Source organism: Callorhinus ursinus, unplaced genomic scaffold, assembly GCF_003265705.2.
Source record: "Callorhinus ursinus isolate GAN/ISIS: 27379988/994484 unplaced genomic scaffold, GSC_fseal_2.0 scaffold25, whole genome shotgun sequence".
NCBI classification, from domain to species: Eukaryota; Metazoa; Chordata; class Mammalia; order Carnivora; family Otariidae; genus Callorhinus; species Callorhinus ursinus.
In genome coordinates this window covers 11,378,214-11,394,410 of record NW_027397087.1, presented here as the reverse complement: position 1 = coordinate 11,394,410, position 16,197 = coordinate 11,378,214, and the positions used below count along the sequence as shown (strand labels likewise).

The 16,197-nt window shown below is 44.6% G+C and overlaps 1 protein-coding gene and 1 long non-coding RNA gene across 3 annotated transcripts in view; one reads left to right on the top strand and one right to left on the bottom strand.

Moving 5' to 3' along the window:
- The window catches only part of SORD (sorbitol dehydrogenase), a 32,847-nt gene extending 27,304 nt beyond the window's left edge, over window positions 1-5,543 (bottom strand). For both annotated transcript variants that reach the window (XR_012373611.1, XM_025884176.2), the window contains exon 1: window positions 5,348-5,543. Coding sequence is in view for 1 of the 2 variants with exons in the window: in XM_025884176.2 (XP_025739961.1) it covers window positions 5,348-5,410 (63 nt within the window). In the remaining variant the exon portion in view is untranslated. The remainder of the gene's footprint in view (window positions 1-5,347) is intronic.
- On the top strand, window positions 5,390-15,028 carry LOC141369993 (uncharacterized). The gene is made up of 3 exons (XR_012373612.1): window positions 5,390-5,490; window positions 5,743-5,886; window positions 14,273-15,028. It is a non-coding gene; the product is annotated as an uncharacterized lncRNA (long non-coding RNA).
- The last annotated feature ends 1,169 nt before the right edge of the window (window positions 15,029-16,197 follow it).

The following is a 16,197-nucleotide window of genomic DNA, read 5'->3' as shown; positions in this document are numbered from 1 at the left end:
ATTATAATTCAGTTAAGAATTGTCCATATAGGGGCACCTGGGTGGCTCAGTCAGTTAAGCATCTGACTCTATTTTGGCTCAGGTCATGATCTCAGGGTGGTGGTGGTGATGAGGGAACAGAAGGCAAGCTGAGGATGAAGCACAAGGTCACATCCCAACCCCCACCCCACACCCCCTCCCCCCCCCCCCCCCACCCCCCCCCACCCCCCCGGCACACACACATTCCTAGGTGGGATATGTGTGGCATTTGTCCAGGAAACTTTCAACTATCTTAAAGTTAATTCTTTGCTAAGGGAAAAACTACCTTAGCTTAACAATAGCAAGACCTCCAGTATCCTGAGGGTCTTCTTTAGCATATGAAAGTCCTTTTGGACACCTCCCTTTTTCCTTACCTCCCCCAACTCCCAAGTTTATAATCAGCCATTCCTCACAACCCTAGTGCAGTAGTTCTTTCTGTCCATGGTCCTGTCCCAGTTGCTTTAATAAAATCACCCTTTTTGCACCAAAGACGTCTCAAGAATTCTTTCTTCGCCCTTGGCTCCAGGCCTCACCAACATTCCAAAACTACATCAGTGGGATCAAGCCCTGCACAGGGCTCCACACTCAGCAGACAGTCTTCTTCTCTCCCTCTCTCTCTCTCTCTGCCTTACCCCTGCTCACGCATGCACTCTCTCTAAATAAATCTAAAAAAAATTGCCCACGTAACACAAAAGAAAAAAAATGCCCATGTATTTGAAGATCTTGGTCTTTATCTCTTTTTATGCTGAGATGGTTTTTTTTTGTTTTGTTTTTTTAATTTAAGTAATCTGTACACCCAACATGGGGCTTGAAATCATGACCCTGAGATCCAGAGTCCTGTACTCTTCTGAGCCAGCCAGGCACCCCTATGCTGAGATGGTTTAAATGTCTGATTCTTCTAGGCCCTAGCTTCCTGTCATTAGCTGTGCTGGACCTTTTACAGACACCATCACTTTGTAAGGGCTGATTGAGGGCAGGCTGGTCCAAGATGGGCCATTTTGGCATGTGGATTATTTTGAGTTGAAGGCAATCAAGATCCTACGAGCTCAGGAGAAACTTTTGCCCCAGCCTTAACTACAAAGAAGAATCTAAATTGGAGGGTCTTGACCGTAGATAAATTTTATCTGAGTAATCCATCTATGTGGGAGGGGAAATATTTATTTACCAAACATTTCCTCTTTTTGATCTTCCTGCGAATTGCATTCATTCCCTTTGAAGTCCCAAGCCTCTAACCCTTTTTCTTAGTTCAGAATGACACAGAGGCCTCATTTTGCCTGTCTTTGGCATTTCCATATATGTGTGGATTCTCTGTACATATAAACTATTAAATTTGATTTTCTCCTGTTAATCTGTCTCATGTCAATTTGATTCTTGGTCCAGCTAGAACCTTTGAGGGGACAGGAATTCTTGTTCCCTGACACCATCTAGCCCTTATACAACCCAGAGATGAAAACTCCTGTCATGCCTATCATTCAGACGGGAAATTGAAGCAGAAAGTAATTTGGCTGGTCACACAACTATAAACAGCAGAGCTGGCACTAAACCCCACTCTGGGCCTCAACCTGGCTCGTGACTTTGTTATTGTTTCCATTTAAAGAGGACCTCAGTGAGCTGCACTTTGAGCTGACACTTTTTGCTGACAGGCTGTTTGCCTCTTTATGCATCAGCTTGGCTGCCTCTCTCCCTTGCTCTATTTAAACTAGGGAGGGAAAAGTAAAAGTCCCTTTTTTCCCCCTCATATTTTTGTTTTCCTCATTATAAAAGATAAACCACCAGTCAGTGTGTGTGTGTGTGTGTGTGTGTGTGTGTGTGTGTCGCACGCGCATGCTCTCTCTCTGATTTACCACCCAATTTAGAAATGCTCAGAGCCGAGGCATCACGCAGACCTGAATCCCCAGGCCAGGGAGCACTGGAGCTGCCAGGGCCCTTCCCTTGCTGTGGCCAAGGGGATCACTAGCTGCACAGTAGGCAAGGAATTTACTTTTCCCTTCCCTGCAGCCCCAGCACCAAGAAAGAAAAGGGAATCCTTCCTGCCTTCTCCATAGGCAGGAAGAAGCTAGGTGTGAGGTTTCCTTCCTGGCAGGTGGACGATGGCAGGAGTTTGAAGAGGTGCAGGTCAAATGTCCCCCAGACACCGCTGCCATGGATGTTGGCCGGTCCCTGGGCTTACCTGAAGTGGGATGGCAGCACCGGGCAGGGTTGAGCCCTCGCTCCCTGCTTCAGAACCCTTCCAAATCCTGCTTCAGATTTTAGAAATGGCCTGTCCCCAGACAACTCCCTTCACACGAGTTCCCGAGGCACAACCATTTCTATCAGTGGACCCTGACCCTGGTTGGCCAAAATGGCCACAGCCAGCTATGGCCAGGAAATCTTAGATTTCATTTTGGTTCTCCCACAGAAAGGAGAACTGGTGTTCGCTCCCAAAGCTGCCCTAGGACTGTTCCTCCTTGTTGCTTCCTGGTTTACTAATAGTACCACCACCCCCTAACCCCAAACCACTTATCTATTTGCCTTACAGGAAGGAGCAGAGATGCGCTATGGCAGTCAGGGGGCTCTCTTTGGAGGTGCTGGGGGTCCTTCTCTGGAGGGAGTGCTGAGGGGCCAGGAGGGTCTGTGTTGAGGCACAGGTATCTCTGAGGCAGCATAGGCATCCCTGGTCACTCTTCTCAGCTGACAGCTTTCTGCCCCTTCCCCTGAGCATGGGGTTCTCTCCAAGGTAATGTCCTCCACTTGCTGCCTTCTCGCTCTACATGTCCCGCTCAGCCTAGGCAAGCTGGTCCATCTACAAATTCCCACCAGGGTGCTACTTTGGCCAGGACAATACTTTGTTGAGCAGGACAGTGCTGTAAACTGAATGAAGTCTGCCCCTCAGTCGTTGTGACAACACACCCAACACACACACACATTCGCAAATGCTTCATGGGGCGGGGTGCAGGACTGCTCAGTAAAGAAGCAGAGGACTCCTGAATTTACATCTCCAGCCCAAGAAATCGTCCCTATATCCCAGATCCCTAGAACCAAGGTAATTTCTCAAAGACACCCTGATGTCATGTCCCAGAGACATTTTAAACTCAAACCCGATCTTATCATTTTAATCTACTCTTTTGTCTAGTAAAATGATCCCACCACCCGCTACTCTCAAACAGACCTGAGGCACTCATGAATCCATCCTGAAGCCTTTTAGTGTACCAATCCCACAACCACGGGCAACATTCTCTAGCCAGTCATATTTTCTAGAGCCTTTAGTATACACCCACCCCAATTCCTCCCTAATTCAGGGTGTAGATTCTAAGGCAAAGCTGATAAAATCAATCTTCAAAAATGTTTATTATTTTTTCATAAAATCAATTTTAAGGTGAGCTTCCCGGCCCCTCCAGTCTTCAAGGCTTTGCTCTAGAAGCATGACAAAAAGAGAGGTCATCTGGCAGAGTAGTGGGAGAGCATGAGTTGAAGAGTTAAGGCAAAGCAGATCCTGGGGTTGCAATTCTAGTTCTGCTACTTACAGGTTCATGACTGAAAACAGGCCCTGAGCAACAGGAAAAGCAGATCCTGTCGACCTCTCCAGCTTCAAACTCCACTCAGTACATCACACTATTTGCAGGGCCAGGAAACAGGACCTGTAATCCTGTACTTCATCTATCTTTGCACTGGTTCCTACATTTGTCTGAATGACTCCGACTCATCCTTCAGGAACCAGATCAAGTAGCATCCACCTCCAGGACCTCTTTCCTAGGCCAAGGGCCCCTCCCTGTGAGGTCTTTACTCTGCGCAGCCTCCATCAAGGCTGTCGCACGGACTCATTGTTGACTTCATCTTGTCTGTCTCCCTAGAGTAGCTTGAGGGTAGGGGCCACAAGCCCCCGGCCCAGTGCTTGGCATATGGCAGGCACCCTCTCATCTAATAAATGTTTGTGGAATGAAGGACTGAGTTGGAGACCACTCTGGAAGCTGCACAGAGCTGCACCACTTTGCCTTCCTTACAATACCATCTGGTGTTGGGAGCAATAAACACTAATAGGGTCACTTCAATTCAAGACCTTGGGTGAGGCTCCACAGTGAGTGGAGAGAGCACCGGAATGGGAGCCTGAACCCCTGAGTTCTTATCTGGGCCCTGTTAACTAATCAAGCCTGTCACCCTGGGGTCGGCACTTTCTTAACTGAGGAAATGGGAGAGTTGGCTCAGGGCAGGAGTGTGTAGTCTGGGGTCCACAAACCTCCAGAAGGTTGATGGAGGGACTTAAAGGAAGTCCACAAAAATCTCTGAAATTGCTGCCAAACTCAGTCTGTTTGCATTCTGTGGGGAGAGAGACCACAGATTCTCAAATAGTCAAGAACTGCTAATCTGGATAATCTCCTGAGTCCCTCCTATCTAGATCCTCATGTATATTCCTTTTGAGGAGGAAGGGAGGCACCAGGGAGCAGTAGAAGATGGCTGGCACCCATCCCACACACCCACTGCCATCCCAGGCCCATCTGAGATGGCCTTTGTCAAGGGACCCCTGGCACGACCACAGGGCCAACCCTGCAGCTCCCTGACTTTGGCCCCATGAGCCAGGGAGCAGATGGAAAGGTATGGTGCCAAGGAGACATACACATAATGCTCTTAAAGAAACAGGGGAGCCGGATCAGAGGAAAATGGCCGTAAAGTGAACCAAGGGTGGACTAAGGGAGGTAAGGAGGAAAGAAGCTTTAGAGACATGGACACTATCCAGATCCAGAAGTCTGGAATAGGCACAGGGAACACCAGGAGTCCTGGAGATGGAGGCCTCTGCTGGAAGGAAAAGAGGCAGGAACTGGCACTTTCTGAGTACCTAATAAGTGCTGGGTACTCTTGTGATCATAATAATCCTGCAAAGGAGGTTTTATCAGCCCCAGCAAGACACATTAAATACGCGTTCCACAGCTTTTTAAATGTCCCTCTGGCCCTCCCTTCTGCCTTTCACTGTCTTCCCGGAGAAGTCCAGGGCATGTCCTACGTTAGGCAGCCTCCTGGTATCTCTTTTGATGTGCAATGACAAAAGGCTAGACTACGAATCTGCAGCTGGCAAAGGAAGGAGAAGGCTTCAATCAGTTTGCAATCTTCCTGGGCTCTGGCCACGTGCCGGCCATGGGGCTGGGTTCTGGGCGGCACGCGACAAGAACCTTCCTCTTAGCACCTTACAACCACCAGCCCCCTCCCCCAACAGAGTAACCAGCTCTGATCCGGGTGGCCGGGACACAGAGGTGCAGGGCCGTCGCCAGGCTGGAACTGGCGAGCTGGGACCGCGGCTGAGTTCAGAGGCCCGCAGGGCAGGGTCTGGCTAGGCTTCCCTTTCCCCTTCCCGTTTTACCAGGCGCAGGTCTCCGGGTCCGTGCACCACCAGAGAGAGGTTCTCGGGCTTGGCCGCCGCCATGTCGTTTTCTCCCTGCCGAGTCGAGGCTGCAGTCCGCAGGACGCGTGAGGGTTTTGGTGACAGCCCCGCGAGGGTTGAGGGTAAGAGCTGGGAGGCCCTGCTTGTCAGAAAAGGCGCACGCCTGGCCCGGGGCGGGGCTTCCTCGCCCCTGACAATCGGGGCGGGGCTAGTATGGAGGGTGGGGCCTCCCTGCTCAGCTCCGGCCTTTGCGGGTAGGGGGTTCGGGTGGGGGCTGGGAGGAGGTTGGGAGGGGACTGAAGGGGGGGAGGTCCGGGGGGTGGGGGGAAACCCCGGCCACCGCAGCCATCTGCCGGTGCTGCTGTTTCTGTCAGCCTCAAATCCAAGGGAACATTGCTGCACTGCAAGTAGCCTGCAGAGGCAACAGCCACCAGACCAAGGTACTCAGACTTCAGGGGCAGAAGCGGGTTCTGCAAAGTGGAGCAGAGTCTCAGGACCAGCACTGAGATTCTGAGAGGGTAAGTCTAGGTCTTACCTAGGGATGAGGCCGGAGGGTCTGTATTTGTATTAGCATTGGAATGCTGAGGCTGCAGGTCGGGCACGGTCTACACTTTGAGGAACAGGCTCTACACTGACGCAACTTCCACGTTGCCCCCGTGTCTCCAGCATCCCGCAAAGTGCCTGGTACTAGTAAGAGTGAATCAGTGAATTGGTGTACCATCCCATGGGCTTGATGCATCAGAATAAAGAAGCTATGAAATGAAATCTGCAAACACTTTCTCTCTTAACTGGCTCTATTATAATAGAAGCAGGATTTCTGCCTACATTCTTCCTTCAAGCCTCTCTTTCCTCGGAAGTGAAGTTTTACTCTAAGGGGAGAGCTTCCCTCAGGACAGGCCAAAGTCCATAAAGCCCTTTCCCTCCTTTGAGAACAGTGCTCAGGTTTTCATTCCCTACAGCCTCTCGCCATGCCCAGATATGCCGCTGGATCATTTTATCACCTTCAGGAGACTTTCCCCAGTGCCCAGCCCTTGAAGATATCTCTCTGTGGCACTCACTGCGTGACCCACAAATGGTTCACAGCCGTACTTTCACCTGTAATCATCCCTTCCCCAAATGCTCTGGAAGGCCACTGAGGGCAAGGCCTCATTTCTTTCTTTCTTTTTTTCCCCTTAATCTATTAAGTATCTTACTTTCCTTTTTACCTTTAAATTTTAAAGCTTTATTGAAGTATAATTGACATATGGTAAACAGCCAATATTTAAAGTACACACTACTATACATTTTGATATATGTGGGGCGCCTGGGTGGCTCAGTCGGTTAAGCGGCTGCCTTCGGCTCAGGTCATGATCTCAGGGTCCTGGGATCGAGTCCCGCATCGGGCTCCCTGCTCGGCGGGAAGCCTGCTTCTCCCTCTGACCCTCTTCCCTCTCATGCTCTCTATCTCTCATTCTCTCTCTCTCAAATAAATAAATAAAATCTTTAAAAAAAATTTGATATATGTGTACATCATGAAGCCATCACCATATTCAAGATAATGAGCATTATCTATCCTCCTCAAAAGTCGTCTCCCTATCCAAAGCAACCATTCCTCTTCTTTCTTCACTACAGATTAGTTTGCATTTTCTAGAATTTTATATAAATGGTATAAAAAGTGGGTATTTTTTTAGTCTGGCTTCTTTTCACTTACCACAGTTTTGAGATTCATCCAAGTTGTTACATATATCTAGTTCATTCCTTTTTCCTGCTGAGTATCATTTCTTGGTATGGATGTACCACAATGTGTTTTTCATATACATGTTGATGGACACTTGTGTTGTTTCTAGTTTTTTTACTGTTACAAATATGGTTGCTATGAACATTCATGAACAAGTTTTGATGTGGACATAGGCTTTCCTTTCTTCTGGGTTATTGGGTCATTGTTACTCTATGTTGAGCCATTTGAAGAACTTCTAAACTGTTTTCCAAAGTGATCGCACCACTTTACATTCCCAGCTGCTATGCAGCTGGAGCTGAGTTCCAGTTTCTCCAAATCCTCACCAACAGTTGATATGGTCAGTTTCTAAAAAATTTTAGATGTTTTGGGGCATCTGGGTGCCTCAGTCGGCTAAGTGTCTGCCTTCAGCTCAGGTCATGATCCCAGGGTCCTGGGATTGAGCCCCGCATCAGGCTCCTTGCTCAGTGGGGAGCCTGCTTCTCCCTCTCCCTCTGCCCCTCTCCCCGGCTCGTGCTCTCCCTCTCTCTCTCTCTCACTTGCTTTGCACTCTCTCTCTCAAATAAATAAATAAAATCTAAAAAATTTTTAGATTTTTAATGCATGTGTAGTGCATCTCATTTTTTTATTTGAAATTTTATTTTATTTCAGTCTGTAAGTACTGCTATTTGTTTGAATTGCTCGCATAATCCATTCTATCCAGCATCTCATTGGTTTTTTTGTCATTGAAGTATAAATAACATGTAGTGTTATATTAGTTTCATGTGCACAATATAATAATTCAACAGTTCTATACATTTCTCAGTGCTCATCACAATATGTGTATTCTTAATTCCCTTCACTTTTTCACCCATCCCTTACCCACTTCCCCTCTGGCAACCACCAGTTTGTTCTTGATAATTAAGGGTGTTTTGTTGTTGTTGTTGTTGTTGTCTCTTTTTTCTTTGTTTGTTTTGTTTCTTAAATTCCACAAATGAGTAAGATCATGGTATTTGTCTTTCTTTGACTGACTTCTTTCACTTAGCATTATACCTTCTAGGGCCATCCATGTTGTTGTAAATGGCAAAAATCTTACTCTTTTTTATGGCTGAGTAATATTCCATTGTAAATATATACCACTTCTTCATCCATCTATGGATGGACCCTGAAGCTGGCTCCATATCATGGTTATTGTAAATAATGCTGCCGTAAACATAGGGGTTCATATATCTTTTCAAATAAGTGTTTTTGTTTTCTTTGGGTAAATACCCAGTAGTGGAATTCCTAGATCATATGATAATTCTATTTTTAATTTTGAGGAACCTCCATACTGTTTACCTCAGTGGTCTCACCAGCTTGTATTCCCACCACCTGTGCATGAAGGTTCTTTTTTCTCTACATCCTCACCAATTTTTTTTTTCTCCAGAACCCTCACCAAGGCCTCGTTTTTAAAAACAGAATTTGGTAAAGTGTTTTGGACAGTGTAGGAGCTCAAAAAAAAAAAAAAAAGATTTGATGATAAACATGGATCAAGCTCTGGAACCCCAATAATGGTAAAAATGAAAGTATGTGTCAGGGCAGGGGGGGTAAGGTGTGACAAAGCAATGAGATGGATTTTTTAGGGGACATGCAGAGTCCGTCATGTTCATTACTTTAAGACATATCCCACTAGGCTAGGCTATACTTGGCAGGTCCCACCCGCACCTCCTGCACTCAGCTTCTGAGCAGGCTTTGCTCAGAGAGATGGACTAACTCGGGGTTACCTGGCTTCACTCATGCACCTGAACTTAAAACTCAGCTTTCCCTTCTTGCCTTGTGGAGTTCCTTCACAGTCTTCCAAGCATGGCTTTCCAGTGGGTGAAGCTGATGATGGAGAAAGCCCTAGGAATGGCTTAAGAGCTGAGAGCCACTTGAAGTAGACACTCACCGACTTTTAAATTAAGTAAACAGAACACCAGAACCAAAGCAGAGGTTTGATGCTAAAATATGACAGAATGGCCCCACTTTGGAGAGGTATTTGTTTTCTCATGAGCAATAACATTTTGAAACCGTCTTGAAGGTTGTTGCCTGAGGGTAGAGATTTGGAAAGGCAGAAGACAAATTTAGAAATACATTCTATGACTGAGGCCCTTTTAAGAAAAAGTAAAAGGGGGGTTGATAAGGATTCTTAAGAAACTGACAATTTTAAAGTAAAAAAGCAAGTTGTTATGATAGTATTTAAACAATTTGGTGTGACATTTCTACATAATTTCCTAACAGAGACCAGCATTCATGATGGTAAGGAACAGATTTTTCTAGGCATTTTACTGAATAGAGCATAAAATGCTGGCTTTGCCTTTGCTGGTGGCCTGCCTAACTTTCCCATACAGCACAGCACTTTGAGGCAGTCTCCACTGAATACAACTACAAGTTGTTGATAAAGTTCCTATTGGAATTTAAAAATTAAATCACAGGATGTATATCCTCCAGGGTCACATATCTAGGAAAAGGGAGACTTTAGTCCAGGCAGTATCCTATCATAAACACTGGGTTACTTCAGGTATAGATAACAGTGTGTACTAACAAGTAAAGTGTGCCATAGGGCCTTAGTTTTCTAAAGGTCAGTAGAGTTGTAAAATCCTGGTTTCATTTGGTCATCAACTGTTCAGGTTACATTTGGTCATCAGCTGTTCACGTTACTCCAACCTGGTTATTTACAACAAAAGAAAGAAAAACAAAACAAAAGAAAGAAAACAAAAACAAAGAAAAAAAAGAAACTATGAAGTTTCTTGCAGACCTTGGAAATAAGGTTACCAATGAGAGTTAAACTAATAAATTCCACATGCAATGAATGAGATTAATGGGCCTCCCTAAGGAACTAGTAACAGACCTGATATTAACAAAGTTCAAGGAAAGTTAGGAAAAGAACAGGGAGCCTGGGTGGCTCAGTTGGTTAAGCGTCTCACTTTTGGTTTCAGCTCAGATCGTGATCTCAGGTTGGTGAGATGGAGCCCAGCATCGGGCTTTACACTCAGCCCAGAGTCTGTTTCAGATTCCGGCAGCTGGGTGGCTTGGTTGGTTAAGCGTCTGCCTTCCACTCAGGTCATGATCTCGGGGTCCTGGGGTTTGAGCCCCGCATCGGACTCCCTGCTCCGTGGGGAGTCTGCTTCTCCCTCTCCCACTACCCCTCCACCCCCCCCACTCATGCTCTCTCCCTCTCTCTCAAATAAATAAATAAAAAGTCTTAAAAAAAAAAAAGAAAGAAAATTTCTGTTAAAAAAAAAAAACTTTAGGAAAAGAACAAGGAGAGCAGGTATTTTAGTCTAGAACTATCCAGAGGAGAGAGGCACTTGCTGGTAGTGGTGGCAATGCTGCTGGCCCAGAAAAGTGGAAGCAAGGGCACCTATTAAATGTTACTGTTACATGATAGCTGAGGATGGTGACTTGGATAAATGCTGGAAGTGGAGATGGAGTGAAGCGGGTAGACCAGAGATTTATTTTGATGTTGGTAAGACACTTGGTAAGGGATTGGTTTATAAGACTTGAGGAGAAGGTAGTTGGAAGGCTGATGTGTAGATTTCTGACAGGATTACTGGATGGATGAGTGCTATTATCTGATATGGGCAGTAGTGAGGGAGGAGGGAGATTTGGGGAAAGATCAGGCAGGTAATTTTGGATAGGCCAAGTTTGAGATGCCTGTGAGACATTCAAGAGAAAACCCAGGGATATGAGGGTCTGAGAAAGTCTTGGTTTGAAAAATCTAGACTAAATTTGGAAATCATTGGTATATAGACTGTATTTAAAGCAATAAGAGAGGGGCACCTGGGTGGCTCAGTTGGTTAAGCGACTGCCTTCGGCTCAGGTCATGATCCTGGACTCCCGGGATCGAGTCCCACATCCGGCTCCCTGCTCAGCAGGGAGTCTGCTTCTCCCTCTGACCCTCCTCCCTCTCATGCTCTCTCTCTCTCCATCTCATTCTCTCTCTCAAATAAATAAATAAAATCTTTAAAAAAAAATAAAGCAATAAGAGAGAAGGAGGTAATGTAGGGAGAGTATATAGTGATAAAGGATAGTCAGAAGAAAGATAGGTAGGGACAAGGGGCCCCCATCCTAAGAGGAAAACTACCCTTAAAAGGAAAAAGACCCCATCCTGTTATTCTAGATTTTATTTACTCAGTGCCCCAGTTTTAAGTCTTCTACTGGAAGGAAAGGAAGGGGCTGACAGAAAGGAAGGGAATGGCCTTGGGCATCCTAACCCAGGCCTGGGGACCAGCTCAACAGCCAGTGGGATATTTAAACAAAGAGCTTGATCTGGTGGCTTGTAGTTGGCCAGCATGCCTTAGGACAGTGGCAGCTGCTGCCCTCTTGGTCCCCGGCTACGAAACACCACCCTGGAAGGAGCCCTCCACCCTTTCCCACGTGAACAACTACCTGATTGGTAGATGAGTGCATGGACAAAAACCTGATGGGATGACAAGCACGTGGAGGGTTAATCAGATTAAAACAGCCCACACCAAAGAGTCCCTAAAAACCCCTAGATTTAAGTGCCAAATTGGCAACTCTCTCGGGTCCCCTCCCTCTTCAGGAGCTTTGTACTATTGCCCAATAAACTTTGCTTTGCTGCCCACCATTCTTCTTCTGGTCTACCTCTTTATTCTTCTAAGTGGCATGACCAAGAACTGTGGGCAATAAAGGAAAAGAAATCCTGCAACATATAGAATGAAAAAGGACACACTTCAGGTCTGAACTTCCAGCATCCAACATTGAGGGACCAGGAAAAGGAAAGAGGAACCAGCAAAGAATCCTGAGAATAAGGGAGATCATATTGGGGAAAGGCAGTGTTTTAAGAAGGAAGTGGCCAACTGTTGAATACTGATGAGAGATCACTATAGAAACCAAAATTGTCTAGTGAATTTAGCCAAAAGGAGGTCCTGGGTGATCACGGCAAAGAATTTTGGTTTGAAGATAGGAACAGGAGCCATAGTGGTTTGCAATCATTCATATATTCATTTAACAAATACGTAGTAAGTATTCTATGACATGCAAGTGTAAAATGTTGAGATACAATGAATGTGACAGAAATAATCTCCATTCAAGGAGGAGAAGCCATTAAATAGATGACTACAAAAGTAATAACTCTACCATAATTAAGGTAAGGGGTATGAAGAAAAAGGAAAGGATACCATGAAAGTGTGTAACAGGAAAACCCAGGACAGCTTGAAATCAAGGGAAGATTGCCCCCAGGAAGTGATATAAAAGCTGTAATCAAAAGGCTTGGGTAGTCACAGCAGTGAGGTGAAGAAGAGAGAGTGTGTGTTCCTGCAACACACGCATGGAGTCCTAGAGGGGGAAGATACCATCATTAAGAGTTAGCAGTGTGTTGGGGTGCCTGGGCAGCTCAATCAGTTGAGCAGCCAACTCTTGGTTTTGGCTCAGGTCATGATCTCAGGGTGGTGAGATTGCCCCTGGGTGGGGCTCCACTCACAGCAGGAAATCTGCTTGAGATCCTCTCCCTCTCTGTCTGCCTTTCTCCCTGCTCGTGCATGTGCTCTCGCACTCACTCTTTTTATAAAAAATAAGTAAAACAAATCTTAAAAAAAAAAAAAAGTTAGCAGTGTGGCAGGGCCATGGTGAACAAGGAGACCCAACCCAGGGGTGTACAGGTCTTCCAATGTTTCACATTACTGAAATACAGGAGTACACGAAGAAATGTGGCAAGAATACCTAAAGATCTTAGGGGACAAGTGGGAAAATCATACTTCTCCAAGGTCAGGAGTTCCCTCTGAGGTACAAAAAGTGCAGCAAGGACAGGGAGCATAGCTGGGAGCATAGAACCTCCCTGAATTGGTTTGATTCTGAGAATCAGAGAAGATAGGATTGAAAAGGGAATCCCATTAACAAGTCTTGCTTGTAGGAGGCAATGGGGAGGAGCTGGCCAACTCTGTTATAAACAGCCTGTCTGTGTCTGGGAGAGGTGGGAGCTAAAAAGAGCTCTCTCTCTCTCTCTTTTTTTTTTTTGAGAGAGAGAGAGAGAGAGAGAGAGAGAGAGAGAAAGGGTGGGGGAGGGGCACAGGGAGAGGGAGAGAGAGAATCAGCACAGAGTCCGACAGGGGGCTCCATCTCACAACCCTGAGATCATGACCTGAGCTGAAATCAAGAGTTGGACACTTAACCAACTGAGCCACCCAGGTGTCCCTAAAAGAGCTCTTATAGATAACCTGGGTTATAGAGGAAATTCCTGTTAGCCTAGAACTCTGCCTTGTCCTCTTCTCTTCATGTCGAGTCTACAAATAACTGGTCTAGGAGTAATTCACATCATTCATTAGTTATCAGTAAAGTTCCAGAATAGGAACTGTACAAACATGATAAAGGAAACAAACAGGAAAAAAGGAAGAAAGGGAGAGGAAAAGAAATAAAGAACATTCACCAGAAAAATATTCCTGAGGAGCAAATGACAGTTGTGATAAAAAAGTTTGCCATTACACTAAAGAGGGCATCCAATCTCCACATTGGAGGTAGGGTGGGGTGGAGGGGGTGCAAAGTAGGGGTGGGGGTAGGGCAACATAGGTGTGGAGACTGAATGGACTGAGAAGGGCATCTTCACAGGGAGGTGGTAATAACATGGGGTGTCAAAGCCCCAAAAGGGTGAGGAAGAGTCCACATGGGGGGAGCACAGCTCAGTGTAAGGTGAGGGAGACTGGCTATGATGGAGAGGATGACCACAGGGAAAGGGCAGCATTGGGTATAGGAGCCTGAGTATGTTGAGGATAGCATTTGCTCAGGTGGGGAGGGAGCCACAGAGATAAGAGATTGGTACATACAGGAGGACTGAAAAAATAAGCAATATATTAAGGATGATGGGAGCAGAGTTTCTCACTATTGGAGAAGGGAGGTATACATATGGAAAGAGAAAAACAGAATGAAACCTATATGGTGTTAGATAAAATTGAAGGGATCAGTGTGAACTCATGATTTGCAATATAGACAGAAATACATATAAATATATGTGTATACACACACACATAATACTCCATAGCTCTGTCTATAGAAAGAGCTTAGAAACAGTGACACCTGATAGCAAAATATATATCTAGCACCCAAATCTTGGTTTCCATTCTCCACTAAAAGGAACCAGGGCTTCTCTTAAAGCAATGACTTAATCTAGGGCTGGAAAAAGAAAAGTACAAGATGAACCTGAACATCTTCTTTCATTTATTTATTTTTTTTTACAGAACCTGGACTATCTTGTTGTGCCAGAGAGTAAGGAAGTATTCCACAAATGATGGGACATATCAAAGGACACAGAAGTCAGCTTGAAGAAGCTTCTACTGGCCAAAGTACAGGCAATTTGGGCATAACAAATAAATTATAATAATAACAGATCATAACCCATTGAATAAAATAGGAACCATAACTCCATACTGATAAAAATCAATTAATAAATTGAAAATTTGACAAAGAATATGTAGTTACATAACCCAAAGCACATCCCCACAAAATATTTATTAATTACATAGGGGAAAAGAGTAACTTTATAGTGGAGAAGCCTGGCATAGGCCACCTTAATCAGACTTAATATCATCAGCAATGGGACATACTGAAATTATGTACCACTTTATGGGGTGCGATGAGAAGAAAACAGTTGAGATATTCATGCCAAAGAATGCATAAGCTGAATCTAATCATGAGAAAACATTAGACAAGCTCAAACTGAAGGGTATCCTGCAATTATTTTCTGTAATCTTTAAATGTGTCAATGTCATGGGAGCCAAAGAAAGCCTGAAGAAATGTTTCAGATTGAAGGACATTAAAAAGACAAGACAACTAGGGCGCCTGGGTGGCTCAGTTGGTTAAGCGTCTGCCTTCAGCTCAGGTCATGATCCCGGAGTCCCGGGATCGAGTCCCACATCAGGCTCCCTGCTCAGCAAAGGAGCCTGCTTCTCCCTCTGACCCTCCCCTCTCTCATGTACTCTCTCTCTCTCTCTCATTCTCTCTCTCTCAAATAAATAAATAAATCTTAAAAAAAAAAAAAGACAAGACAACTAAATGCAACACGTGATTCTGAATTGGGTCCATTTGGGTAAAGGACATTACTGGGGCAATTGGTAAAACTTGAATAGGGTCAGAGGATCATCTGATAGTAATACTATATATCAAAGTTAATTTCCTGAGTTTGATGGGGCATAATGTTGACAATTGTGATAGGAAATAAAGTTCTTTGTATTGTACTTGCAACTTTTCTATAAATAAGGTTTACAAAATTAATATGTATGAAAAAATTCAATAATGTATTTGCCTTTGTAAGAAAATAGCATAGAGATGAAAAGGAGGAGCAATAGTTAAATATTAGAAAGAAATGAAATGTGAGCCAGAAGACCTCAGGAAGGTGGAATAAAAGAAAATCATCCAAAAAAAAAAAAAAAGAAAGCAAAACTGGAAGTATCACAGAGGAGTAGTCACTGCTAAAAACAGTGAAAGACATAGAGGACAGGATTGAGAAAAGCGAACAAAATGAAATGGAAAGGAACAAGTTTAAAAGGAATAGAGAGAAAATGACAGATATGGAAGACAGGCAAAAGAGATCCAATATTTGCATAATGGACTTCCTGATGAAGATACCCAACATGATAGAATAGAAAATCATTTCAATATATAATTTGAGAGAATTTTCCAAAAATAAAAGAATATTTGAATCTACCAACTGAAAGTTCACATGACATTCAAGGAAATGTTATTCTGGAAACTGAGAAAAGCTTGATTTCCAAGATAAAGGAAGAATCCTTTGGGCAGCGAGGCAAATAATCTAGTCACTTACAAGGGTGGAAAAAATTCATGCTTAGTTTAGACTTCTCCATAGCAACTTTCATTGCTAGAAGCAATACCTAAGAAGTCCTCAAGGAAAGTGTCACCCATACATTTTGTACCCAGCCAGACCGTGGTTTATACAAAAAGGCACAGTGAGACATATTTGAACATGCAAGAGCTCAAATATTGTTTCCATAAGGCTTCCTTGAAGTAACTACTACAAGATGAATTTAAGCCAACCATGTGATGAATGAGAAAACAAGGACAAAAAGAGAAGGGCTACTGAAGTCAGGAGAAGGAAAAGAAAATGGAGATAAATAATGCCTAAGTAATGAGGATTAGGTGTATGAAT